Source organism: Salvia splendens, chromosome 16 (assembly GCF_004379255.2).
Source record: "Salvia splendens isolate huo1 chromosome 16, SspV2, whole genome shotgun sequence".
Taxonomy (NCBI): domain Eukaryota; kingdom Viridiplantae; phylum Streptophyta; class Magnoliopsida; order Lamiales; family Lamiaceae; genus Salvia; species Salvia splendens.
Window position 1 is genome coordinate 20,185,746 of NC_056047.1, and position 25,383 is coordinate 20,211,128.

At 36.5% G+C, this 25,383-nt stretch overlaps 3 protein-coding genes and 1 pseudogene across 6 annotated transcripts; 3 read left to right on the plus strand and 1 right to left on the minus strand.

The window, feature by feature from the left end:
- The first annotated feature begins 727 nt into the window (after positions 1-727).
- On the plus strand, positions 728-5,326 carry LOC121771569 (PHAF1 protein At3g51130-like). 2 transcript variants are annotated; one of them, XM_042168388.1, is made up of 15 exons: positions 728-1,029; positions 1,323-1,405; positions 1,760-1,834; positions 2,023-2,090; positions 2,167-2,272; positions 2,359-2,419; positions 2,504-2,670; positions 3,451-3,513; positions 3,875-3,922; positions 4,039-4,152; positions 4,244-4,343; positions 4,428-4,510; positions 4,658-4,762; positions 4,857-4,919; positions 5,120-5,326. In XM_042168388.1, exons 1-14 carry the CDS (start codon positions 936-938, stop codon positions 4,902-4,904), a joined length of 1,215 nt encoding a protein of 404 aa, XP_042024322.1. In that variant the 5' UTR covers positions 728-935; the 3' UTR covers positions 4,905-4,919; positions 5,120-5,326. The 2 variants fall into 2 exon arrangements, with proteins under 2 accessions (XP_042024322.1, XP_042024323.1); XM_042168389.1 differs by having other exon boundaries at positions 730-1,029; positions 4,431-4,510.
- A 1,632-nt stretch (positions 5,327-6,958) lies between these two features.
- On the plus strand, positions 6,959-9,202 carry LOC121771570 (fructose-bisphosphate aldolase 1, chloroplastic). The gene is made up of 6 exons (XM_042168390.1): positions 6,959-7,202; positions 7,655-7,924; positions 8,018-8,127; positions 8,200-8,290; positions 8,375-8,644; positions 8,738-9,202. The coding sequence occupies exons 1-6, from the start codon at positions 7,041-7,043 to the stop codon at positions 9,014-9,016; spliced, it is 1,182 nt and encodes a 393-aa protein (XP_042024324.1). The 5' UTR covers positions 6,959-7,040; the 3' UTR covers positions 9,017-9,202.
- Positions 9,203-9,731: 529 nt separating this feature from the next.
- On the minus strand, positions 9,732-13,883 carry LOC121772116 (annotated as a pseudogene).
- Positions 13,884-19,390: 5,507 nt separating this feature from the next.
- LOC121772252 (kinesin-like protein KIN-7H) lies at positions 19,391-25,085 on the plus strand. Of its 3 annotated transcripts, XM_042169274.1 has the most exons (14): positions 19,391-19,585; positions 19,914-20,207; positions 20,766-20,855; positions 20,959-21,059; positions 21,170-21,283; positions 21,368-21,449; positions 21,550-21,617; positions 21,689-21,754; positions 21,846-21,970; positions 22,045-22,381; positions 22,458-22,559; positions 22,642-23,478; positions 23,591-23,895; positions 24,538-25,085. In XM_042169274.1, the coding sequence occupies exons 2-14, from the start codon at positions 20,000-20,002 to the stop codon at positions 24,860-24,862; spliced, it is 2,760 nt and encodes a 919-aa protein (XP_042025208.1). In that variant the 5' UTR covers positions 19,391-19,585; positions 19,914-19,999; the 3' UTR covers positions 24,863-25,085. The 3 variants fall into 3 exon arrangements, with proteins under 3 accessions (XP_042025208.1, XP_042025209.1, XP_042025210.1); XM_042169275.1 differs by lacking the exon at positions 19,391-19,585 and having other exon boundaries at positions 19,821-20,207; XM_042169276.1 differs by lacking the exon at positions 19,391-19,585 and having other exon boundaries at positions 20,070-20,207; positions 20,770-20,855.
- The last annotated feature ends 298 nt before the right edge of the window (positions 25,086-25,383 follow it).

A 25,383-nucleotide genomic window follows, 5' to 3' on the forward strand; every position in this document is an offset into this window, starting at 1 on the left:
GTAGTACTACAATCCTTTTTATCATTAAATATGAAACTAAATTTTGACTCGATCGAACTAATTCTTAATGCCGAAACATCAAACTAAAATATAGTTCACTACTTCATTCGTTCGCTCATAGTTGAGGTAAAACTTTTCAGCTTGAAATTTAAGAAATGAATGTTTAGGGTGTGTTCACTTTAGAAGAATTCTAATTCTAACATTTTCAAGAATTTAGGGAGAATTAACACATATATAATTGAAGACTATTATTTAGTGTACAAGATTTGCTTCAAATATGGCCCAAATAGTAACCTAAATGCTAGACTTTGACCCAATGGAATTATGGATCGACAAATTTAACCCCAGTGAGAGAGAAGGTACTGAGGTGGAAAAAGTGAGGCAAATGTGTAAAATCAACTTCATTTCTTGGTGGAGAGCCTAATGCACAAACAAATCTTACATATTGTCCAAGATTTCAATCCTTGTCCATTTCTTTGAACCGGGCCTTTGCTCAATTCCAGGACTTTGTTATCATAAATAGAAATGATTCAGCTATGAGAGAATTTCAAATAATGAAAAAATATTCGACTATGAAGGAGTATTAGATGACATATAATTTATTTTAAAATTATTTTAATTTAGTCTTTATGCAACGAAGTTTGTATAAAATAAAGTACTATAATTAATTTGACATTGAATACATTGATTGGATTAAATTGAAATTTGAATACAATTAGAAGAAGAGTGTTGGATAAATATTAAATTCGGCACGATGAATATCCATTTGTACAAGCAAAGCCTTCTTCTCCCACAATTCAGCTAAATTTGTTTGGCAAAAAGAGGGGAAACTGAAAGACGTTTCAGTTCACAGAATCGCGGATTGCAATCATCACCGAAGCCGAAAACTCAGGTGAAGTTGAAGCAATTGCCATTACGCAGATTCAAGGGGGAATATGCAGAGAAACAGACGGAGGTGTGAGAGCACTGCAATGGTTTCTATCATCCTCGATCTCCGGCCCGGCGGCGGACTTGGCCCGTTCACTCTCGGTAAGTTTCGATTTTGCCGATTTATTGGAGGATTTGTGTTGAAATCGTGTTGAATTGAAAGGGAATGATACTAGGTTTTCTTTCCTTTTCTTTTTCCACCGTTGGAATTGAAAGGGAATTGATGGTGTGAGGTGATTCATGATCGGAGGTTCTTATTGAATTGTAGTTGCTATATAGGTTAAAATTGATGATGAGAGATTACTGTTGACTTGATAGTTGCTAATTGGGTTGGCGGTGGGGCTTTTCTTGGTTACAAGTGACGATATTGTATTTGATTTTATATGTTTTTGTAGGGATGCCGATCTGTGAAGCTTTTGCTCAGATAGAACAACAGCCTAATATCTACGATGTTGTTCATGTCAAGTACTATGATGAGGTTAGTCTTTGTTTGTTTTTGTTTAGATAGGTGGATGCTAAATTTCTGTTTCTGGTTATGGCAATTGTGGATGCAGTTCTGGTGATCATTTTGTTTTCATTATTTTCCGTGTGCTTACACTCTCTAATCAAAGTGGGTTTTCACATCTAATGTGGTAGCATAGTTGAGGGACTAGAGTGTATCCATATCTTGTCTCGCGTGAAATCAATTTAAAAGTTCTTCACTGTAAAAAGGATGATTTGGAAAACTCCAAATGACTGATAATACGAAATGTATTGTTGGAATTTCAATATAAGAAATTTCATCTAGTACTTTTATTAGTCATCTACTTTTGTTATTTCTATTTGTGTGCAGGAGCCGCTAAAACTTGACATTGTTATTAGCTTCCCTGACCATGGATTTCATCTTAGGTTCGATCCTTGGTCTCAGGTATTTTCTCCTTAAGATCACATAGTTATATCTCTACAAGCTGATTCGCTTAATAAAGTCGAATCCCTTACTAAAATAGAAAAATTATTTGTGCTTTTGAAGGAAGTACGTAAATAAAAGCTTTAAAAATATTTCTGCTGATGTTCTATTAAACTTTTACTATTTATTTCTGCCTTCCTGTATTACAGCGCCTGCGTCTTATTGAAATCTTTGATATCAAGCGGCTGCAAATGCGGTATGCCACTTCATTAATTGGGTAAGTTCATATGCTTCCAATTTTGAAGTTTTGTTTCATCTGCAATTGCAGTTCTGATGTGTGTCTTCACTTGTAGAGGAACATCTACTCTAGCAACTTTTGTTGCCGTGTATGCTCTTTTCGGGCCAACATATCCTGGAATTTATGACAAAGACCGGGGCGTGTACACTCTATTTTACCCAGTATGGTTGCCTAACATATATTACTATTTCTAAACCTTTTTGTCTGCAAATTATATGACTAAGCGGTCTTTGCTGGCATTTTGCAGGGATTGTCCTTTGCATTTCCAATTCCGTCACAGTATGCACAGTGCTGTCATGACCGAGAAGGTTATTCTTATTGATATCCGATTTTTGTATTAAATTTTTTCTCATTGCGTCGAGCTTAGTGCACCTTTCTTTTGTCTTTAACAGCTGAGCTCCCTCTGGAGTTTCCCGATGGAACAACCCCGGTTACTTGCCGTGTCTCAGTTTATGACTCTTCCACAGACCGTAAAGTTGGTGTTGGATCTTCAATGATGAAGGCTTGTGTTCCTCCATTAGCAGCTGGCAGCCTCTACATGGAAGAAGTTGTAGTGAAGGTAATATTTTTTCTTATAATCAATGTGAAGTTGTGAACTGAATTTGCAAAACTATAACTATATTTTTCACTTATTATGATGGACAACATTATTGCTCCCGAAGGTGATTTAATTGGGCATGCTTTAAATATTCTCACTAATATATTGTTCTATTTGCATTCGAGGAGCATGGTTTCGGTCATGAGGGCTTGCTTATAGACTATATTTTACTTCATGCATGGTGATTTCTGGTGTTTTGTCATTAAAACTTAATGTATTGCTTCTTGTAATCTTCTCCCAAAATTTGGTAATAATTGGTCTCCAACTGCTCGTATAGTTAAAATGGTTGTTACTTCAATATGCTATTCATGATGCTGTAATCACAAGGACAAAATGTATACCTAAATGGCAGAATGTAGTTAGCTGCTAATGTGGATAAGAATGCTTGTTATTTCATTTGATAGATGGTGGATTTAGTATTTATCACTATGCCGCTTTCTATATTTATATTTTACAGGCCATGTTTCTTCTCCCACCATGTAATTGGTGCCTAGAACCTTAATGTTTATGTTCTTTGGCTGATAATACTTGTGAAAAATCACTAAACCTTGCATTTTTCTGTAGTGCTATTTGTTTCATTGAGTCATGTACAAAACTACAAATCCACTCATTTAGTCATTGTCATATATTTTATGTATTGACATCTTAAATAGTGGTGTCAGACTACGAGCGGAACTGGAATCAGTAATACATGCTATTACATTATTGACCTTTTCTGTCATCTTAATTTTTGTTAAACAGTTAGGGGAAGAACTGTGGTTTACAGTTGGTGGTCAACATATATCTTTTGGTGCATCACCACAGGTACTGAAACTCGACATGGAATTTGCTTCATGCTGCTATTGCTCGATCTGCTGTATTATTTTGCTACTACTATATTTGTTCCTCTCTTGCTTTATAGTAGCGTTTAAAGAAAGCTTTGCCTTTTCCAAAGTCTTCTGGTAATTTGATGATAGAACATGAACTTAATTGACCTAGTTGAGAGATGTGTTGAATTTATATAAGTGCAGGGGTAAGATGGTATTGCTAGTTATATAAACTTGCTTGATCGCTTCACATTTTCATTGTAAATTTTCATTATGCTTGGTGATCAGGGTATACTTCTGGTTAATAAATAAATAGTGATATTTCATGTATGGTCAGTTAATGATTATTTCATGAATAGGATGTCTGGACTGAATTGGGCTGCCCCTGTGGGATTCATCAGAAACAGGTATTGCCTAGTGTATGGTGCCTCTTTCCGGTACATGAGTATGTCAATTGCCAATACCTAATTTCTTTGGTTTTCTGGTTCTTGTAACATGGGATTGATGATTTTGAGCAACATAGGTGGACCAAATGGTAATCCATTCTGCTTCTGATCCGAAGCCAAGAACCACCCTCTGTGGTGATTACTTCTACAATTATTTTACACGTGGCTTGGACATTTTATTCGATGGACAGGTCTTGTCTTATTTCTTGCAATAAAACCATTCACTGTGATTGTGCTTGAGTTCATTAATAGGATGATAAATTGATTTTGATGTATCTGCAGACTCATAAAATTAAAAAGTTTGTTCTGCATACCAACTATCCCGGGCATTCCGATTTTAACTCATACATGAAGTGCAACTTCGTGATATATAGTTCTGACTGTAAGTATTCCAAATTATCTCTCTATATCAACCTGCAGCAGCAGTAACATGTAGACTCAGTATTCTTTATTTATTTTTGTATAGCAGATGATGGGTCATTTCATCAGGATGTGAATAACACCTCTAAATGTGTCATTACGCCTAGCACAAAGTGGGAGCAAGTTAAGGTGTTATGCTTTCTGAGTATTTATTTAGACATGGACTTCTATTTTGCTAAACAAGTTGTCTTTTACCTCAGATGTCTAGATTGAGCAATCCGTATTCTTGTATTTCCACCATAGTTTCAAAGGAATAACAGAGACATCTTTTTGCAGGAAATTCTTGGAGACAGCGGGCGAGCTGCCATCCAAACACAAGGGTCCACCAGCAATCCTTTTGGATCTACATTTGTGTATGGATACCCAAATATCGCCTTTGAGGTTCTGCACTTTTGCGCTCATTTGTATCATTCATAACTCATATCTTCTGGCGACTCCTATTTTTTCTAATCCCAGCATAACCCAATGTTCACAGGTCATGAAAAATGGCTACATTGCAACTGTAACTCTCTTCCAGTCTTAGTTTCGTCAAGCTGGTGTACGTCCTGAGCTCTCTCCTCAGTTCCTAATACTTATAAAACTTATTTTTATCAAACAAAAATGCAGATCATGATTATTGAATCCTACAGAGCAAATCAACCCATTTAATTTTAACCTTCTGGTCGCATCAATGCTTTCGTTTTTCCACTGGTGCAGTTTATCAACTCACAGTCGAAACTTGTGGTTGTGTTTCTGCAGGAAAACATGTTGCTGTACAGTGGAATGGTGATCGGGTGCGTCGGTCTTCTCTTGTACATAAATTTCAATGCTCGGATATATCCTCAACATGTATATCAATATCATGGAGTAGTTGGTAAAATGTGTCTGGTATATTATATGAACCAATTATTTGTATTGAATGTTTTTACAAATTGGCAAAAATAGAGGTTGCTGCTGTGCTGAAAATGATATAGGTGATATATTCTGGGTTTTTTTAGTAGCGAGTAAATTAATGAATACAAATTCAAGAACTAACTTAACAAGATTTTTTTGCTTAATGCTTTCACGTTTTAACTATATATGATTATTGTCCTTGTTGAGGGCATCAATCAACGGTTCCTATCTTTTGGGCACCTTTAATTATTATTGCTTGAAAAATATATGGAGAGGGACAAGAAATGTTGTCATGTTGCTTTGATTTTTAGGCAGACTTATCACCGACACACATTTCAGAGAGTTTGGTGAGATGATGCATGGCATGCTATTCATCACTGAACTGAACTGGAGTACTATCATTTTATTTTTGCCGTCACAAGTTACTCTCGTGTCCAATAAAAATAGTTTCTTTTTTATTTTGTATGTTCCACAAGAATCATTTTCCATTTTTGGCAATTTTTTTTCTATTATGAGGTGGATTTTATTCTCTACTAATAATACTCCAATCAATTTTCTTTCTATATATTTCTTAATTTATCGATTTTGCATTAAAATCCGTGTCATCCTCAAAGTATCTATTTTTATGAGACGGATGAAGTAGTATATTTATGCTTTATGGTTATTTTGGGATTAAATAATTTCCATGAAAAATAATCTTGATAGTAGACAAAATAAAATTTTAATGCAAATTTAGTAAAATAAGAGAGATAGAAAAAGTGATTAAAATATTGTAAAAGAAAAATGTTACGTGAGACTACTGACTTTGTTATAAAGTAATTTAGATATACTTATACAAAATTGAAATACATGACTATTTTTTGGAGGTATATTTTACATTTCGACAACCCTTTAAAATGCATGGATGGAGAATAACCTTTTAATATATAGCAATTTCGACAATCATACATTCATAGTAGTAGTAGTAGATTTTCCTAAAGAAGGTAAAAATTGCTTATTGAAACATTTAATAAGTTTTACCTATATTGAAAAGTGGATCAAATTCACTTTGAGATAATTAATTATATTGTTAATTAAACCATCCGTATATTAATAAAACGAAACACCAAATTTTAATCAATCAAACCAAACAAAGCATAGCCTCAAATGACAAATACTGGCATTGGGTGACACATTGAATAATCCAAGTTATAGTAAAATCTCAAATAACAACTTGTGGTGTTGGAAACAATCTAAAAACCACAAATAAACTTCTTTTGTTTTTCAAACACAAAAATGTATTGAATTTCTGACTCCACGTGTCAGGAGCCAAGTGGCCACTGCATGATGGCCTCAAAACGCATATCTCCCAAGAACTATATATATATATATATATAGGGAGATGATCAAAATAAGTATGTGTTTAAATCCAGAAATGCAGACCAAATCTTGGCCATAGGATTAGATGATCTAATGGTCAATAATTAACCAAAAACACGGAAGGTCATAATTAAGCAATTTTAGGTCATATTATAATATTTGGGTTTAATGTCATGCTAAGATCGTTTTAGGTCATGCTTTGTTAGCATGACCTAAAAATTACCTAATTATGACCTAAAAGTGACCTAATTATGATATTGTTCTGCGTTTCTGTATTTAAATCTAGTTTTGCATAGATCAAAACCCTATATATATATATATATATATATATATATATATGGTGCACTTGTCTTAAAATCAGTGCAGTGTGGAAAATTTGTGGGAGTGAGTGAGTGAGTGAGTGAGTGATAATATTACCATCACAGTAATGGCTTCTGCTTCCCTCCTCAAGTCATCTCCGGTTCTCGACAAATCGGAGTTTGTGAAGGACCCTAAGACTCTCCTCCGACTGCACTCCGTCTCCGTCCGCTGCCACCCCTCCGCCCTCTCCGTCCGCGCCTCCTACGCCGATGTGCTTGTTAAGACTGCGGTATGTTTATGTTTTCAAGAAATATTGTCGCGTTATAATCAAACTAATTTCCAATCCACAACTTACTATATTAAAATAACATAAAGACAAAAGTATATTACCAGTTGATATACTTGTATCTTTGTGTCTGTCTGTGTTGATAATTTTAACATATAAAATAAAATAAAAAAGTTATGGATTCTGGATTGGAAATTAATTAGCATTTGATCGTAATTCTATACCATGCCATCTAAACCATTCTCTCACTTATACTACTATAATAGGAGTAACTCTTAACTCTCCTTTTTTTCTAGTTTTCCTCATTAAATAAGGTTAATCTAAGTATCAATTATTTTTTATTTATGTGTGCACAAGTTTAGAAAGACTTATATCATGAATATGAGATAATTTAGTATAGTTAGACGTGAAGAATTTCTATGTCAACTAATTTAACTGTGATTGATGATATCCAGAAAACTGTTGCCTCTCCGGGGCGTGGAATCCTAGCGATGGACGAATCGAACGCCACCTGCGGGAAGCGTTTGGCTTCGATTGGCCTGGAAAACACCGAGGCCAACCGCCAAGCCTACCGAACACTGCTTGTCACAGCTCCGGGGCTTGGACAGTACATCTCCGGCGCTATCTTGTTCGAGGAGACTTTGTACCAATCCACCGTTGATGGGAAGAAGATCGTCGACATCCTAGTCGAGCAGAACATCGTGCCCGGGATCAAAGTCGACAAGGTCAATTTGCTCATTTAACATTTTTACAACCTTAATGATCTTATTGACTATGTTTTGCTGACTAGAATTAGTGTTCCTATTTTCATGGTGTAGGGTCTTGTTCCCCTTGCGGGCTCGAACAACGAGTCGTGGTGCCAGGGACTGGACGGTCTAGCCTCCCGCTCGGCTACTTACTACCAGCAAGGAGCCAGATTCGCCAAATGGTGAGTTTTACGTCTTTGCTTGCACAATGTGACTTCGCTAGTTAGTTAGTTTGACATGTGTCTTGTCTACAGGAGGACCGTTGTGAGCATTCCTAACGGCCCTTCTGCACTGGCTGTGAAGGAGGCCGCGTGGGGCCTTGCTAGATATGCTGCTATCTCGCAGGTACATTCGACTATGTCCTACATTTTTCTCGTGTTGTTGAGACAATTTTTTAAATTAGTCCCTCATTAGTTGCTCGTTTCTTAGGACAACGGCTTGGTCCCAATTGTGGAGCCAGAGATCTTGCTCGATGGTGAACATTCAATTGACAGAACATTCGAGGTTGCTCAACAAGTGTGGGCCGAGGTTTTCTTCTACTTAGCAGAAAACAATGTCTTATTCGAGGGAATCCTGTTGAAACCTAGCATGGTCACCCCCGGAGCTGAAAGCAAAGACAAGGCCACACCCGAGAAGGTTGCAGACCTCACTCTCACGCTCCTCAACAGGAGAATCCCTCCATCCGTCCCCGGTATCATGGTAAACCAATCCTTCTAATTTACGAACATCTATTGTTATGGTAAAAAAAAAGCAGGGAAAGCTCTAACCTTAGTTTGTTCTTGATTTCATTAGTTCTTGTCTGGAGGACAGTCTGAGGTCGAGGCCACGCTCAACTTGAACGCAATGAACCAAGCCCCGAACCCATGGCACGTGTCCTTCTCGTATGCACGAGCCCTTCAGAACACATGTCTGAAGACATGGGGAGGAAGGCCCGAGAACGTGAAGGCAGCTCAAGACGCCCTCCTCCTCAGAGCAAAGTCGAACTCACTTGCCCAGCTTGGAAAGTACACCGGAGAGGGCGAGTCTGAGGAGGCCAAGAAGGAATTGTTCGTTAAAGGATACAGTTACTAAGCTGTCCAGTTGAATGCTTGATCAAAACAATGGGGAAAAGTATCACCAAATGTTTGGTTCTAGCTTATGATGTTTGGCCATAGCCCTAGTACAGTGCTTTCTGTTGTTTGTAACTTTTATTTGTATGATCACACTCTGGATTTGTGGGAGTTTTTCAGTTAATTAATAATGTTTCAATAGCTCAAATTCAATGTCTCTACGAATATCAAACTGCTTATTATCAAATTTGAATTTGATTAGTTTAGTATTGAATCGGACATATTCAAGATCCTCAAGTCAAGATTACTATTGTGTAGCAAATTCATTTACAAGCTAAATACTACCTCCGTACTTGAAAAATATAAATTTTGAAACGGCACAAGTTTTAATGCACAATTGATAAAGTAAGGAAAACGAATTAGTAAAGTAAGAGAGAAGAATTAGTAAAGTAAGAGAGAAGAAGATAAAAAATAATTAAAGTAGTGTTAATGGATTGTAGGATCCACGTCCTAAAATAAAAATCTAAAATAAAAATAGAAAGTTTAGAAAGTTTCTATTTTTAATAGATGGTCTAAAATGGAAATAATTTCTATTTTTAGGGGACGAAGATAGTATGACAAGATCGGGCTTGTTTCGACTATTGAAACACGTGAGACTAAACAAATTTTTGTTTAATCAAGATTCGAACAACTCCCAAATAGATAATACATGAAGAATTAATACGAGGTATGAGAAATAATAAAAACATGCAATGAGTGCTCTTTATTTATTTCTACATGTTTCAATGTCTCTTGCAAGAAAGGGACAACTGCAGAAACAGTGAAGTATATATACATACAGAATTAACATTGTGATGATAATTCATACAAGAGAACTTACACATCTGCTGAAATTTCAAGAAAAATCTGACTTCCAGTAGAACATAATCCGCTAAGTTCTCGTTTTCTGCACTCCGTTTTATACTTTACATGGCACTTACCCCTGAAAACTGGCATTCAGATAGCCACTGATCGATGTAGGTGATGATATTCTGCCTTACTTTGTTGACCGCGTCCGGGGAGGAGCAGTTCTTTGCATCACCTAAAACACGGGATGGGACAGGAAGAACTTCCAAATGTAAAAAGACGCGATTTGTGATTTAGCATCAGCTGGGATATAGTGTAGAGCGTGTGCAGACTTGAAGATGGTGAGCAAACTAGTGAAATGGAAGTAAATGATCACGAGCAAATACTAGAACTTAAAGCTTACGACATACCCTTGGGAACCAAACGAGACTGGGGACAGCCACGCATGTCCGAGCCATGGCCACAGTTATGACACTTGATGATGTATGCAGGCACTGAAAAATGAAGAGGAACTGGTTATGATATCTTGCTATTAGAGCATTCCTCAAATAAAGGAAAAGATTTATAGAGGCAACGGATACACGTGGTGTTTGACTCACTGTCGAGTGAAGATGTCTGTTTAGATGCATGTCGCCAAGGGTCCTGTGAACCATTGGTGAAGATAATTTTTGAACCTGAGCGTGAATATTTGATAAGGAAGACAATGAATCAGTCCACGATGAACAAGCTATTATATACTGGAGAGAAAGAGCTTGTTCTTTTGAGAAACTAAGAAATACTCCATATTTTTTGGATAATAGAAGCAGGATAAAAACTTTAAAATTATTTAGAAAGAGAAATAGTTAAATAATGTTACCAGCAATATCTTTGCCTCCATAATACAAATTTGTTGCATTAACATCCGGGCCAGGCAAATCATCCCCAAAGACCTTTTTACAAAGATCCAAATGGTATCTGACACTCAATTTATTTCATTATAACTTGTTAGTTGGATGCACAAGGACAGCAGTAACGAAACATCAGGAGGAAAGGAAGCCTCTTGGCAGTTGGCACGTAATATATGTATACTTGCCTAGTGTCAAGTTTTGACGAACGGATACTATCATTCGCAGGTGCAACTTGAAAATATGCAACTTCTGTGCACACTTGGAACCACCACAATCGAGCAGAGCTGCTGCTACTGCTTATTTTGTCTTTCTTCAACTGCTGTTGGTCATAAGTGTCAACATCGACACCAATATAGTCTATGTAATACTCCTTTACATATTTGGCATATGCTTCCTGAATAAGAATATATCTCAAACAGTGCTTTCATGAAATAGTTCCAAGAGAACCAAACACAACCATGCAAATTTTGGAGCATGCTAGGAAATACAATCAATTGTAGGTATAAAAAAAAGGCTTACTACTAAATCTTCTCCAGCTTTCTTTGCTTCAGTAAGAGGGTGCACAGTTCATCTGGATCTCCATATTGAATCTGCAAACAGCAAAGCAAACTAAAACTGTCTAGATAACAATAATAAGTTTCTATTCAACAATAAGTCGCCATCATTTGATAGCTGTAAGAAAATGTACCGCTGTCACTGCTGCATCTGCCAGAAAATACAAGAAGTCGCCGTCTTTTGATAGCTGTAAGAGAAATCAATTCATCATTGAATTCCATACTAAAATCCAAGATTCCACACAAAATGAAACTGAATGGAAACTAGAAAGCAGGAATTGTAAAAGAAGAATTCAAGTTTAGAACAAAATCATTAAAACTTGACATCAGTCACAAAATGTCATAATCTAGAAGAGAGGAATAATTTCAATGTATTCATAAAACTTACAAATCTTTCCTGGAAAAGTATTTGTGAAAGTAAAAACTATCAAATATAAGGAACTTAATATTTTGGTTAATATTTCAAAGTTAGTTTCTAAACAGTCTATGTGGCATAACGAATAAGACCAATAAGGAGAAACGGATAAACATGTTTCTCTACCATAGGCGCGTTAAATAATTTCTTTAGCTCTTTCTGATTCGATTCAAGCCTCTGCTCAACAAGACTGGTAATCTCCTGCAAGACAGCTTTACATTCTGGACCAGCAGATTCACCAACCTACATAAGGAATCATATCAAGAAACAGAACCTAAACCATTTCAAAGCAAAGTCGGGAGATAACAAATCATGTCAAAAGTGAAATGCGGATCAACTGGAAAAATGACTGTATATAATCCTTAAGAAGTTAATGAATCAATAGGGTTTTGGCTTCACCTGCTCATCAAATTTTGTAAAGTTGTAGACAGCAAGAACAACACCTGAGCTAGCAAGACTTCCGCAAGTAAGATGTGGGAACTTCAAGCGGAACCACGCACTCATTGCTCCAGCATATGAAATACCAAAGACAAACCACGGATTGTCCGTTGATTTGTTGAGCTTTGCATTTAACGATTCCTGAGAAATGAAAACAGAAGGACCAGATACTAAAGTTATTTAAAGAGGAAGATCAGTGGAAAAGGTAAGTAGTTTCTTGTAAGAGAAACAAGACTATTCAACTTCAGCTAATTACCTGATAATACTGTCTGAAAAGAGCCAAATCAAACAGTGCCTGTTTTGACGAAAGATACCTCAGATTCTCCGTGCTGAATGACCCAAAAGGATAACTCTTTCCATAGTAACGATGCTCAAGGGAAACCACAGCCGCTCCAAACTTCTTTGCTAAAACCTGTTAAACTTTCAAGATTCAGAATTTGTTTTCACAAGTGCGGAACTGATGAAAAGTATCATAGCAGAAACTAAAGCAAACCCCAGTAATTTATGTCACTCTCAATATTGCACATTTCTACTTTGTATTATACATCTAACTAAATGTGCCGTTAAAGATGTCATGAATAGAGCCCATTTTACCTAGTTCCAGTAATATATGATGAGGCACAACTACTGAAATATATTCCCAGATGTTTTCATGGACGGCAGACTTACCCCTATATAATCATTACTAATCCCACTGCACACAGATTCTCCACAGATCTTAAGAAATATTGGACCATCAGGAGATCGGAACTCATCAAGATATTCATAATAACGTTGAAGAAATTCTCTGCGATCCTGCAAAGAGAGAAGCCAATATGCTTAGTACACGTAACAAATTTTGACATATTTCTCCAGAAACATAGACTTGCTTTTTTTATCCATTCCATAAAAAATGTACAGATGGAGATCTCCCAGAAAACATAACACATGTAAACTAGCAAGTTTCCAGATATACCCATCTAACTTGAGTCAACAGCTGCTTATATGCATAAAGATCCAAAAAATCTTGTGCATAAGATAAAGCCCCTAATATGTTAAATTGAACAATAAAAACAGCTCACATCCCTTTTTTTTTATGGCAGTAATGACACTCTACCAACTTATATAGCTGCATAATCACTTCCGCATAGACCAGGTAAGAACCATTCCCTTTCATGATGCTAAGCTATATAAATATCACATCTCAATGGTTATTTTCAATGCTAACAACTTCATTTATGAGAGAGAACGAACACTTTTTGCCCTAATTGCGCATGAATGCATATGCCAGAGTCCAGACCTATAGTTTAACACTTTAACTGCAACAATACTCTTCAGTTACGTGAAATTGAAGCTAAAATGGGCCGAATCTTCTCAAAGCGCATCACTTTTCAACTACGAAAACCCTAATCGAGCACAAATTGAGCTGAATTGCCATCTCAAGCACCAACAGCTGCAGCAATCAAACAATTCGGATAGAGGAATAGAGAGAGAAAACGAAGTTACGTAGGGGGAGAAGTGATCAATAGTCTGATTCATCCAGTGCTCTTCCTTGGTCAAATAGCTGCTGGTGGTGGTCTCCCGCAGCCGAAAATGCAGCTGCGCCGAGGCAACCGCAAAAATCAACGATGAAATCGCAAGTGAAATAGCCGCCGCCGGAAACTTCATCGTGTTTTTCTGCTTATCCGGTGAAAAGTAATCTGGGAGTTAGACGGTTAAGACACCACTGTTTGATGCTGCTCTATTGTTTTTTACTAGTGTTTAACTTTAATTTACTACGTTGATTGCTTTATAATTCAAAAATTAATTTGAAAATGAAAATACTTTGTTTAACGTAGCGTAGACCTCATGTGAATACAACGTGTATATGGTCGCCTTTTTCTTTTTTTTCCTTTTCTGTTTATAGAGGAATAGTCCTACTTTAATGTTAGTTCATATGCTAAAAGAGATAATAGAGTAAAGAGAAGAATAAAATAAATATTTGTATCACTTTGAATGAGATAGTAAAAAAATGTCACTTAAATCAAATAAGGAGAATAATATAATGCTATTAATCTATACATTATATAGGAGTTTTGGAGAATCTAACAAAAAATCCATTAAATTCTTGTAATAAAATTAGAAAAGAAAATGTTTTATTTAATTTTATAAATTAGGGGAAATGGAAGTGGAAAGGTTTTTAAAAATAATAAGGTCATCCACTATGATGTCTCTATACCGTCCCTTAACCGTCTATTAAACTACTATTTGAGGGCTCCACTGTACTTTTTTACTCCATCCCTTAACTAAGGGACGGAACCTGCAACGCTCCGTCCCTTAACCGTCCCATAAATTACTATTCATTCAATTTCATTTTTTATTTTTTTTCTCCAACAAATTTAATTAATAAAAACCACACTTCATTAAAAATAAAATAACATTACAACTTAAAATTCAAAAAAATAGAAAAAGACATAATTAAAATCCTAAAAAAATAAAAATGACATAATTTAAAATACAATTTTATAGAGACAACCAAGAATGAGTTTGTCTCACATCGAGAGTGGAACATAAAACATTCAAGGATGTCTCTATAAAAGATAGACAACCAAGAATGAGTATGTCACACATCGAAAGTGGAAAATAAAACATTCAAGGATGTCTCTATAAAACAGAGACAACCAAGAATGAGTTTGTCCCACATCGAAAGTGGAACATAAAACATTCAAGGATGTCTCTATAAAAAAGAGATAACCAAGAATGAGTTTGTCCCACATCGAAAGTAGAACATAAAACATTCAAGGATGTCTCTATAAAAGAGAGGCAATCAAGAATGAGTTTGTCCCACATCGAAAGTGGAACATAAAATATTCAAGGATGTCTCTATAAAAGAGAGACAACCAAGAATGAGTTTCATAAATTCACAAGCCCATCAAATATATATGGGTTAATACAAATTTATTGTATTCATTTATTTGTAAAAATTGTTTTTAAATATAAAAAACAATTTTTATAAATAAAAAATATTTTTAAAAAAATTCATTTTTTTAAAAAAATGAATTATTGCTTCAGCGTGACGACGCCCGCTCGCGGGCCGGCGAGTGGGCGTCACGCATGCCCTGGGAGCTCGCCACGTCGCCTCGGTGCGTGGCGAGACGTCGCGTGGTCGCGGGCTACGGGACGGCATGGAGACGGACTGGGGACGGAACGCCTCGCTGCAACGCGTCCCGCGGCGGTTCTGTCCCTCCGGAACAAAATGAGGGACGGTCGCGGGACGCGTAGTGGATGCTCTAAGAGTGTCATTTTTTTAAAATAAAATTAGGGTATGAAAAAGATTTTTGACATATGAAAAAGGAATATATTTCTAAAAAACAATATGACTGTCATTAATATAAATATAGAAAATGGTATTTGAATCTGAAATCTTCTTTGCATATTGGACGCCAACAAAACTTTTTTTATTACTATTATAATTATTTTTTATTTAACATTTATATAATTAATTTTTAATTCACATTATAGTAAACACATGTTAATTTCTAAGTTTTTGTTTACATTTATGGGTTGATGTGAACCTTTTGGCTTTCCATTTTCTTATAATCACCATTAGCTTAATGGCGGTTTTAATTTAATGATTTTTCATATTCTCAAATATCATATCAAAACTCAAAATCATTTTGCCATTCTCTTCCATTGGGATTTTAACATCTTAGTTTGCAATTTAGGAGCATTATATTACTTGGTTCTTGACTTGAAAATAAGTTAGTCAGTGCCCATGAGTTTAAGGTGTTCCAACGCAATAGAAGGAAAATCGTTTCTTCGCCTAAAAGCATTTAGAAGAAAAATGCTTAGTCACCCACCGCCGTCACACACTCTAGCTTCGCTGCTCCTCGATCCGCTAAAGCGCCTCCACAACGTGCAGACCAAGTAGGAAACCTAGAAGGTGTAATTGTCGATGATGAAGAGGAGGGACTAGGGTGGAAGGAGATGAGGATGTGACAAAAAAGTTGGGCGGAGAAGATGAGAGAGATTTTTGCATTATGAATGTGGAAATTGTAATTCTGGTTATTTGTAATATTAAAGTATATAATAGTAGTAATCGATGAAAAAATATCGAGATTTGGATAATCGAGCTTAATCAAATTCGTACAAGTATTAAATTATATTTCAACACAAAATTCTTTTATGCAAAACTCAAATTATACAGATTGGCTTACCTTTTTTAAAAGTGACCCTAAATCGAAATAAGAATTATGTCTATAATATTAATTTTATACATAAGTTAATTATAATTTTTAAAATTAAATTTAGATATTATTTTTGTATGACTACTTTCTTTGTAACCAAAATCTAAAGTGGTCTAATCAATAAGAGTTTTCGTATTATTTTATTTTAAAATTTAGTTGATTTTATTTAATTAATAAATTATATTATTGCGAATAAAATAAAATGGCATTAAGACTCTCTTTCACAGTTTGATTGGAACTAGTTGTAATAAGTTGAGTTAACTACAATTTGGTCCTTGAATAATTGTGATCTAAAGTATTTTTAGTTTATGGACAAAGGCGGGCTTCTTCTAATTTTGGCTTGCGAATGAATGAAGATAAGTCCGCCAATTACAAATCAAATACTCACTTCGTCCTAAATAGTTGACGCATTTCTTTTTGGCATCTAATTTAAGAAATTGATATGTTAAAGGTTAAAATAGAGAGATTTAAATAAAAGAGGGAATAAAATAATAGAGAAAAAGAGAAAATAAAGTATTAGAAAGTATAAAGTTTTTACCAAAAAAAATGATTCAACTACATTGGACAATTCAACAAGGAATACAACTCAATTGCCTTGAGACGAATGGAGTATTTACACAATATCCAATTAAAATTGGGATTATTTACGTTTTTTGATAGTATTTTTTTGGAAACCTAACGTCGTAACTAGAGTTGTCAAGTGGGTTGGGCCAGACCAAGCCTGCCTAGGCCCGCATATATTGAGGCCAAGGCTTGCCTAGACCCATGTCTGAGGCGGGCAGGGCTGGGCCGGGCTTTTATTAATTTTGCTAAGCGCGGCTCAGCCCAGACCCACTTGGCAAATGGGTCTGGCTGTGCCTCTGATGGGTATGGGCTGGGCTTGGATTGGGCTTTAGATGGGCCTAGGCCTGGGTTTACAAAAATGGCCCAATTGAAACCCATTTTATCCAATTAGCCCAGCCCAGGCCTGCTTCATTTCACTAATGGGCTGGCCCTGGGACTCAGTTGACAACTCTAGTCATAAGCTATCGTTTAGCTCTTACGACCATGAGCCTAAATTGAAAACAAACGATGGATTCATGGCCCATATTAATATGCTTGAAAAGCCCATTAACATTCATTTCATGTTAGGAGCTAAAAAGAAACCAATCATTTGATTGTTGTTTATTTTATTTATTACTCTCTCTATTCTTAAAAATTTGTCACTCATTTTTATTTTTGTCCGTCCCTAAAATTTATCACCCTTCACTTTTATTGTTTTTGGTAGTAGACTCCATATTCCACTAACTTTTTCAATTCACTTTCTATTATATTTTTTAAAACTCATATCGAGTCAAATAGCGACAAATTATAAGGGAGGGGGGAGTACTATTATTCTTCTTATTATTTGCATGGTAGTACAACTATTAAATAGTATTTTTAGAAGTTCCTATATAGAGTAGCTATTAAATAACTATATATAAAAAATAATTAAGCTAGTTTATGTTTACCATTGTCCCACATTATTAGTATAACAAAGAAATGAGAGAATAGGCTATTTTAGTTTATGTTTACCATTGTCCCACATCGTTAGTATAACAAAGAAAGGAGAGAATATGCCATTATAAAAGGAAGAAAAAATGGAAGAGTTTATATATATAAATTTTGAAGAATTAAAAAAATGTAAAACGCGTTGCATCGTCCGCGTCGCCTGTAGTGAGGCGGACGATGCGTGCTCCAACACCTATCGTCCGCGGACGATGCATCGGGCATCGTCCGCCCCACCGTGGATGCTCTAATGACATTCTCAGAATTGAGAAAAGAAGAAACTATATGATAATAGAAAAGAAAACAAACGATCTAAAAACATACATTTGAGAAATTCAAGTAAACATGGATTTTAGAATGAATACAAATGCATTTCTTTATTTAAGTTATATCATCATTGATTAAGTTATTATGATAATCGTTATTGAATTTTAAGTATATGGCCCGGTGATATGATTATAATAAAAGAACTATAAGGATGCCATGTGCAACCAATTCATATTATGAATTTATGTGAAAGGCAATTATCACTACTATTTCAAAACGATTTATATTTTGGAATTTTAGTATTCTATATTAATGGTGGTTGAGTATAAATATTAAATAAACTACTCCGCTAAGAAACGTATGAATATATTTTGCTTAGTCATTTTTGGGATGATTATTGTATATTAAAAGAAAATGTTATGTTACAAGTCAATTAATAAATTATACAGTAAGCATTTCATAATATAAACATATTTATATGACTACTATTTACATATGACATGTAAATTTAAAATAAGTAGTAATACTATTATATTGTGATAGCCACCGTGCACCTTCCAATTAATTATTAATCAAATAATCAAAATTAAAAAATATGCATAAAACAAAAGCAGGACCACATTTCATTCTTGAAATTTAATATTGATCGCGAGAAGACCTATACCAACAAATTAAACATAATGTATTAAATATAACTTCAAATTAGTTGTACTATTAAATATGACAATCAATTTCCCGGGGTCATTTTTTCCAAAGTAGAATATGATGGTCCATCATTTTCATTAACATAATTCAACAGTAAAAAATAAAATATATATAAAGGTGAAAAAAAAGTCAGAACAGAAATTAATAATTAAAACTTTGTTGTATCATAAATAATGATGGATACACGTGTCAGCTAACGACACTCCAATCCTACAAAATTTAGTCATAGATCCTAAAATTCATGATCTTTTCAATCAATTTTTTTTAATTTAACCTTAATCCTACATTATTACTCATCAAATCTTTTTTTAAACAAACATTTCAAATCGATCCAATATATTTTACTAAAACTTCGAGACTAAAAAATATATTGCTCACATCAAATAAATCCACACACGTAACGAAACATCAGTTTGAGGATTAGTTAGATTAGATTATTATTAACCATTGCTTACATCAACAAAAATTCATTAAAAATTAGACCAATTTTTAACAGTTTTTTTCATGATTTTTCGCCACCTTCTAACCAGAAAAGGAAAGAGAATCAAACTCACAATCCCATTTCACAGATCCAATCTTTATAGCCTCCCTCTCTCTCTCCCTTCTCCAGAGGGAAGAGGGAGCTGAGGATTCTGCAAGAAAAGGGAAAGGGCCACATTTTCTTGCAAAAACAAACATTCCTTGACAAAGGCCCATTCGAAAAAGAAAGGGAAAAATCATACTATTATATTTCCCTCGGATTTTCAGGTAAAAATTGAATCTTGATCCTTAAACATGACATACATTCAACCTAAACCATAGATTATTGCAAGTTTTCAGCCCCTGACTTTGGGAAACATTCATGAGAATCAAGACATTTGAGTTTTGACAGTCTGTGGATATGGACCACACAACACAACCCCTTTGCCAAAGTAAATTGCATAAAAATCCCCAATTTAATGCATGAGACAAAAGGGGTTTTTTCCACAGTATGTATGATTGATGAGAAGTAGTTAGTATTAGTATATTTCCATTGACTCCTTGCAGCATTTTCAGCTGACTCCCAAAAAAATTCTATCTTTTTTGTTCCTTGTAGTGTTTGGAAAGCTTATGTTCTGCCCCCCATTTTTCTTGGGGGGATGAGATGATTGTGTGATTTGGACACGAGTTTTGGTGTGGAAAATGGGGCCTGTTGGAGGTGGAGAGGTGGTGGGGAGAGGCAATGGGGAGAGGATTAACGTGTCGGTGCGTTTGAGGCCTTTGAATGGGAGAGAGATCTCGAGACATGATGCTGCAGATTGGGATTGCATCAATGACAACACTGTTGTTTACAAGAATGTTAATGTCTCTGCTTCGGATAGGTCCATGTATCCAACTTCTTACAAATTTGGTGAGTTGCAGTTTCCCCCAAGTGTTTTAAATTCTGTTTATTGATAGTTTTGAGATGAATTTTGTGAAGATATGATGATCTTTTGATGGTTGCTCATAAATTTCCAAGAATTTTGTGTGTGTCATGTTTGTTAAAAGAATATTTTTTTTATGATTTTTATTTAATTTCCAAGAGTTTTGTGTGTTTGGGTTTGACCATGTTTTGCAAAAAGATGATCTTTTGTAATTTTCCAAGAATTTTGTGTGTTTTGAGTTTGATCATGTTTTACAAAAAGGTGATCTTTTGATGGCATTTTGTAATTTCAAGAATTTTGTGTGTTTGAGTTTGGCCATGTTTTGTAAAAAGATGATCATGATTTGTGTATTGATTGTTTTGATGTTTTAAAGTTCAATGAGGTTGCTATATCTGCTTGTTTTGTGATTTTTTTGTATGATAAATGGGAATGTAAATCTGGTGTATGATGCTTTAGTTTTAGTATATCTCAGTTTTTATGCTGAAAATAGTTGCTTGAAATAGCTGGTGAAAATGCTGTGTTTCTTTGCCCATTTTTCTGCATAGATAGGGTGTTTAGGCCTGATTGCTCGACAAGGGAAGTCTACGAAAGAGCAGCCAAGAACGTTGCGATCTCAGTTGTTAGTGGACTGAATTGTGAGTCTAATCTCCATTTCGATTTCTTGCCTGGTCTTCTTCATGTATTGTCTCTTTCAGTGCAAATCATCTGAACTAAACTACGATAAAAACTTTCGTGTAGCAAGTGTTTTTGCATACGGGCAAACAAGCAGTGGGAAGACGTTTACAATGACTGGAGTGACCGAGTATGCAATAGCCGACATATATGATTACATACAGAAGGTAATGCCAAAATGTCAAAATCCATTTTTCTGTTTTCTGTCATTTGCAAATGCAGTGTAACTTCTTGGCGTAACGATACCTTATTTCTTCAACTAACTGTGATGTTTCAGCATTCGGAAAGAGATTTCGTGTTGAAGTTCTCTGCTTTGGAAATCTATAACGAATCCGTCCGGGACCTCCTCAGTGTAGACAGCACTCCTCTAAGGCTCTTGGATGATCCAGAGGTGAATAGTCCCTTTTCTGTGCCCACATTTTTTCGAGAATATATCCAAGATTTCCTCACAGGGCAGCATTTTTGCTTTTGCTAGAGAGGGACGGTGGTCGAGAAGCTCACGGAGGAAACCATAAGGGACTGGGATCATGTGATTCAGCTACTGTCTGTATGCGAAGGTAAGAAATATAGTCGATTTTTTGGAATGTTGAAACAACTTCTAAGCCAGTCGATGCGTGGAGGAGTCTAGATTCTCAATCTTCTGTCGTTTTTTATCAGCTGAAAGGCAAATCGGAGAGACATCCCTTAATGAAGTCAGCTCCCGATCTCACCAGATAATTCGACTGGTAAGGCTCGTTTTTAACTTGTCTCGATTGTTTTAGATGATTTTTCGTTGAGACAAATTACGTTATTGCAGACAGTCGAAAGCTCGCCCCGTGAGTTTACAGGAAGTAACAACGTTAGCGCTTTTGCAGCTGCTGTGGTACGAAAACATAGGTCCATGTATTGTGAATAGCTTCCAAACTGGCCTTTTTGTCTCATTGAAATCGAGTTGTTTACTTCATCATGTATAGAATTTCGTCGATCTGGCTGGAAGCGAACGAGCATCACAGGCTAATTCGGCCGGGACTAGATTAAAAGAAGGCTGCCACATAAACCGCAGTTTGCTGACGTTGGGAACAGTCATTCGCAAGCTAAGGTATGCACACTTTCGGACTTATCTTTTCCCCTTCCAAATTTCATTTACCGTCGTTTGATTCATGACTTATACAGCAAGGGACGAGGCAGACACATTCCTTACAGAGATTCTAAGCTGACGCGGATCCTGCAAACGTCGTTGGGGGGGAATGCTAGAACCGCCATCATTTGCACTATGAGCCCTGCGCGCAGCCACGTTGAGCAATCAAGAAACACTCTGCTGTTCGCGAGCTGTGCAAAGGAAGTGGCCACCAGCGCCCAAGTTAACGTGGTCATGTCCGACAAAGCTCTGGTCAAGTGTTTGCAACGGGAGCTAGTGAGACTCGAGAGTGAGCTGAGAAACTATCAATCCGACGTCTCCACGCCAAATTATCCCTCGATGCTCAGAGAGAAAGATCATCAAATTGCTAAGGTACTAAACATTTGTGTGTTTCTTGACAACAACTTTGAAACGTGAGCTCTTATCTCGGTGTTTCACTTTCTTCTAGCTCGAGGAGAAGTTAAACGAGGTTATTCAGCAAAGAGACGTCGCTCAATCACAAGTGAAAGATTTGTTAGAGATCATTGGAAATGAAGAGTCGTTGACAGAGGTAACATTTCTTGTATCAAACTTTGCTTTATGTCGTTCCTCCATTTTCGTGCGTTCACTTGTTTCTCGATTTCGTTCTCTAGGTAGAAGTGGGAGAGTACCCTCGCCTTCGAGTACAAAGATCACCCGACAATAAAATGGAAGAAGAAGAAGAAGAAGAAGAAGAGGAGAGACCTCACTCCTCGGACGGTGATGCAAGAACATGTTCACCTGGCCACAGCAGGACTAGTTCAGATGGTCAAATAGCGAAAGTTCCGTATTTTGATGAGAGCTTTGCGCTTGGTAATGCATCGCCGATGATCTTAGCTTCACATTCCAGCGACAGCTACTCAGATCACGGTTGGGAGGAGACTGAGAAGCAAAGTAATCGAACGTTGGAGGAGGATATATGCAGGGAAGTCCGTTGCATTGAGGCTGAAGAGTCGAGCAACAGAGTGGCTTCGGAAGAGGACACGGAAATCCCTCAAGCCGTGGAATCATCATCAACTCCTTTTGAAAACAATGGAATGATCGAAGAGAACGACTTTGCAATGGAGGAGCAGCCACAGGAACACGTGGGGAAAGGCTCGTTGTCTCCTCCATCCAAGGAAGCGAGAGAGTTTAGCTCGATTCAAACACCGGACTTATCATCTCGTGCTACACGTGGTATGGATCAAGATTCACCCTTAGCTACCTTCTTCAAATTGACAAAGAGCAGAAGCTGCAGAGCAAGGATGGCTGGCTTGAATTCGCCTTGGCTCGATTTTAGCGAGATCACTTCATCGATTGGATCAGAACGAGGCTACGTGGATTTTGACAAGAATCAGTCTCCACTGATCTTCACCCCATTCATCCGAGACCTATCAAGGAAGGCTTCCCGGGTGAGCACCACTTTTGACATCGAGATCGATCCATCCCAAGATATGCATTCCAAGAATCAGGTGAATGTTATGCTTTTCTTTCTCTTACACTTGTCAAGGATCACACTATTTTTAGAAAAGTAAGGCTTCTCGTTTTCCTCGATGGCGTCCATTTACTTATATAATGATGCAGTCCGATGAATCCCCAAAGAGGCACGTTAAAGATGTTGGCTTGGATCCCATCGTGGACGAGCGCAGAGGTCTTTCGAATTGGCCTGTCGAGTTCAGGAGGCTCCAACAAGAGATAGTCGAGCTCTGGCACGCGTGCAACGTCTCGTTGATACACAGGAGCTACTTCTTCACGCTCTTCCAAGGCGGCGATGCCTCAGATGCTGTATATATGGAGGTGGAGGTGAGGAGGATGAAGTTCCTCAAGGACAAATTCGCTCGAGGCGAGAGCACCATCGTCAACGGACAATGTCTCACACTGGCTCTAAGGTTACATCTCCAAACTCAAGTTCTTAAAAGAGTAAATGTCAATACGAATTTGCTCCGAAACATCCACTTTTTGAAAAACAAGTCCATAACAAATGAAAATGTCGACGAAGTAGTCTTTTTTTACGGTTCCGTAAAAAGCTAACGATCAACGATAATTGCACAGTGGCATGATCGTTAGTTTTTTGACGGAACTGTCAAAAAGGACTATTCCGACAAAAATTTCATTTGTCATATTTTGGTCATATATTTAAGACTAAAATTGACTTTTACTTTCTTAAAATGTTTCAATAATCAGCTTGTTTGTTGATTTAACCATAATAGAGTTTTACTTGTCTATTTTGCTTCATATAAAAAATCGAGGACATTTTTGAAATGTCGTATAAATAATGTCTAAAACTAAAATCGGAACAAATTAAAGTTGGTGATTTTATTTTTCCGATGATTTTCCCAACAACCAGGAAAAAGACACAGCATAATTTTCAGGAAAAAAAAAAAAATTAGGCCACGTCATTTTTCTAGTCATAGGGATGTTTCTTGCAACGTTGTAAGACGTCTAAATCCAAAATTAGGTCAAAGTTTGTGAACTTTTTCCAAACAATTAACCTAAAAAATAAAACTGACATTTATTTTTCTTATAAACAGCCTAAAGGCGCTTCGTGAGGAGAGGCGAATGCTGAGCAATAGGATGTCAAGGAAGTTATCCGAGCAAGAACGCGAGAGCCTCTTCCTCAAGTGGGGCATCGACCTCGACTCTAAGCTCAGACGGCTGCAGCTATCCTACCGTATATGGACCAAGACGGACGACATGGACCATGTTTCCGACAGCGCATTCCTTGTAGCAAAGCTGGTGAACTCGACGGAACACGGGCAGGCTCACCACAAAGAGATGTTTGGCCTCAACTTCACACCACGGCACCCCACAAGATTCCACAGCAGCTTCCGACAGAACCTCATCTCGTTCCTGTAGATCGAGCCGTTCTCTCTACATTATATGGATTTTTGGGAATGGACATTGAATTTTTACCAGGCTAGGCAAATGTTGGTTGGTGTAAAGTTAGTGTCTTGCTACTATTTTGACTCATAGAAAGAGGGCCTGGAATAACTATGAAGTATGTATGTAGAGCCATTGATGAGCTATTATTTTTGTATAAATTTATTTTTTGTTGCTAAATTGAGTTTTCATTTACTTATTCATTGACTTTTTCATCTGAGCACTTTGCGAGAAGCAAGTGTGCTCTCTATGAGCCTCGTTGCAAAGTATTGCGAGTGTTCAGGGAGCACATGGTTGGAAAATTTTTGCGACCACATAAAATAGGTAGAAATTAATACTTTTCGAGCACCTCTCTTTGCTAGCAGATCAAATTGTGAGCACCTCTACTGTGCTAGAAAAGCTCCCCAGTTTGGTTGGAAATTCAGACACTACAAGCATATGTTGTGCTCGAAAAATAATTTTATTTTGGTCGTGCTCGCAAATTTGATACTACTATT

Bases quoted from the DNA above. Each gene is read 5' to 3' on its own strand.
- LOC121771570 (XM_042168390.1), top strand. From the start codon at position 7,041: ATGGCTTCTGCTTCCCTCCTCAAGTCATCTCCGGTTCTCGACAAATCG. The intron at 7,203-7,654 runs GTATGTTTATGT...GATGATATCCAG, and splicing joins ATGTGCTTGTTAAGACTGCG to AAAACTGTTGCCTCTCCGGG. The intron at 8,128-8,199 runs GTGAGTTTTACG...TCTTGTCTACAG, and splicing joins GGAGCCAGATTCGCCAAATG to GAGGACCGTTGTGAGCATTC.
- LOC121771569 (XM_042168388.1), top strand. From the start codon at position 936: ATGCAGAGAAACAGACGGAGGTGTGAGAGCACTGCAATGGTTTCTATC. The intron at 2,273-2,358 runs GTATGGTTGCCT...GGCATTTTGCAG, and splicing joins TGTACACTCTATTTTACCCA to GGATTGTCCTTTGCATTTCC. The intron at 4,153-4,243 runs GTCTTGTCTTAT...ATGTATCTGCAG, and splicing joins ACATTTTATTCGATGGACAG to ACTCATAAAATTAAAAAGTT.
- LOC121772252 (XM_042169274.1), top strand. From the start codon at position 20,000: ATGGGGCCTGTTGGAGGTGGAGAGGTGGTGGGGAGAGGCAATGGGGAG. The intron at 21,450-21,549 runs GTAAGAAATATA...GTTTTTTATCAG, and splicing joins GCTACTGTCTGTATGCGAAG to CTGAAAGGCAAATCGGAGAG. The intron at 21,755-21,845 runs GTACGAAAACAT...CATCATGTATAG, and splicing joins GCGCTTTTGCAGCTGCTGTG to AATTTCGTCGATCTGGCTGG.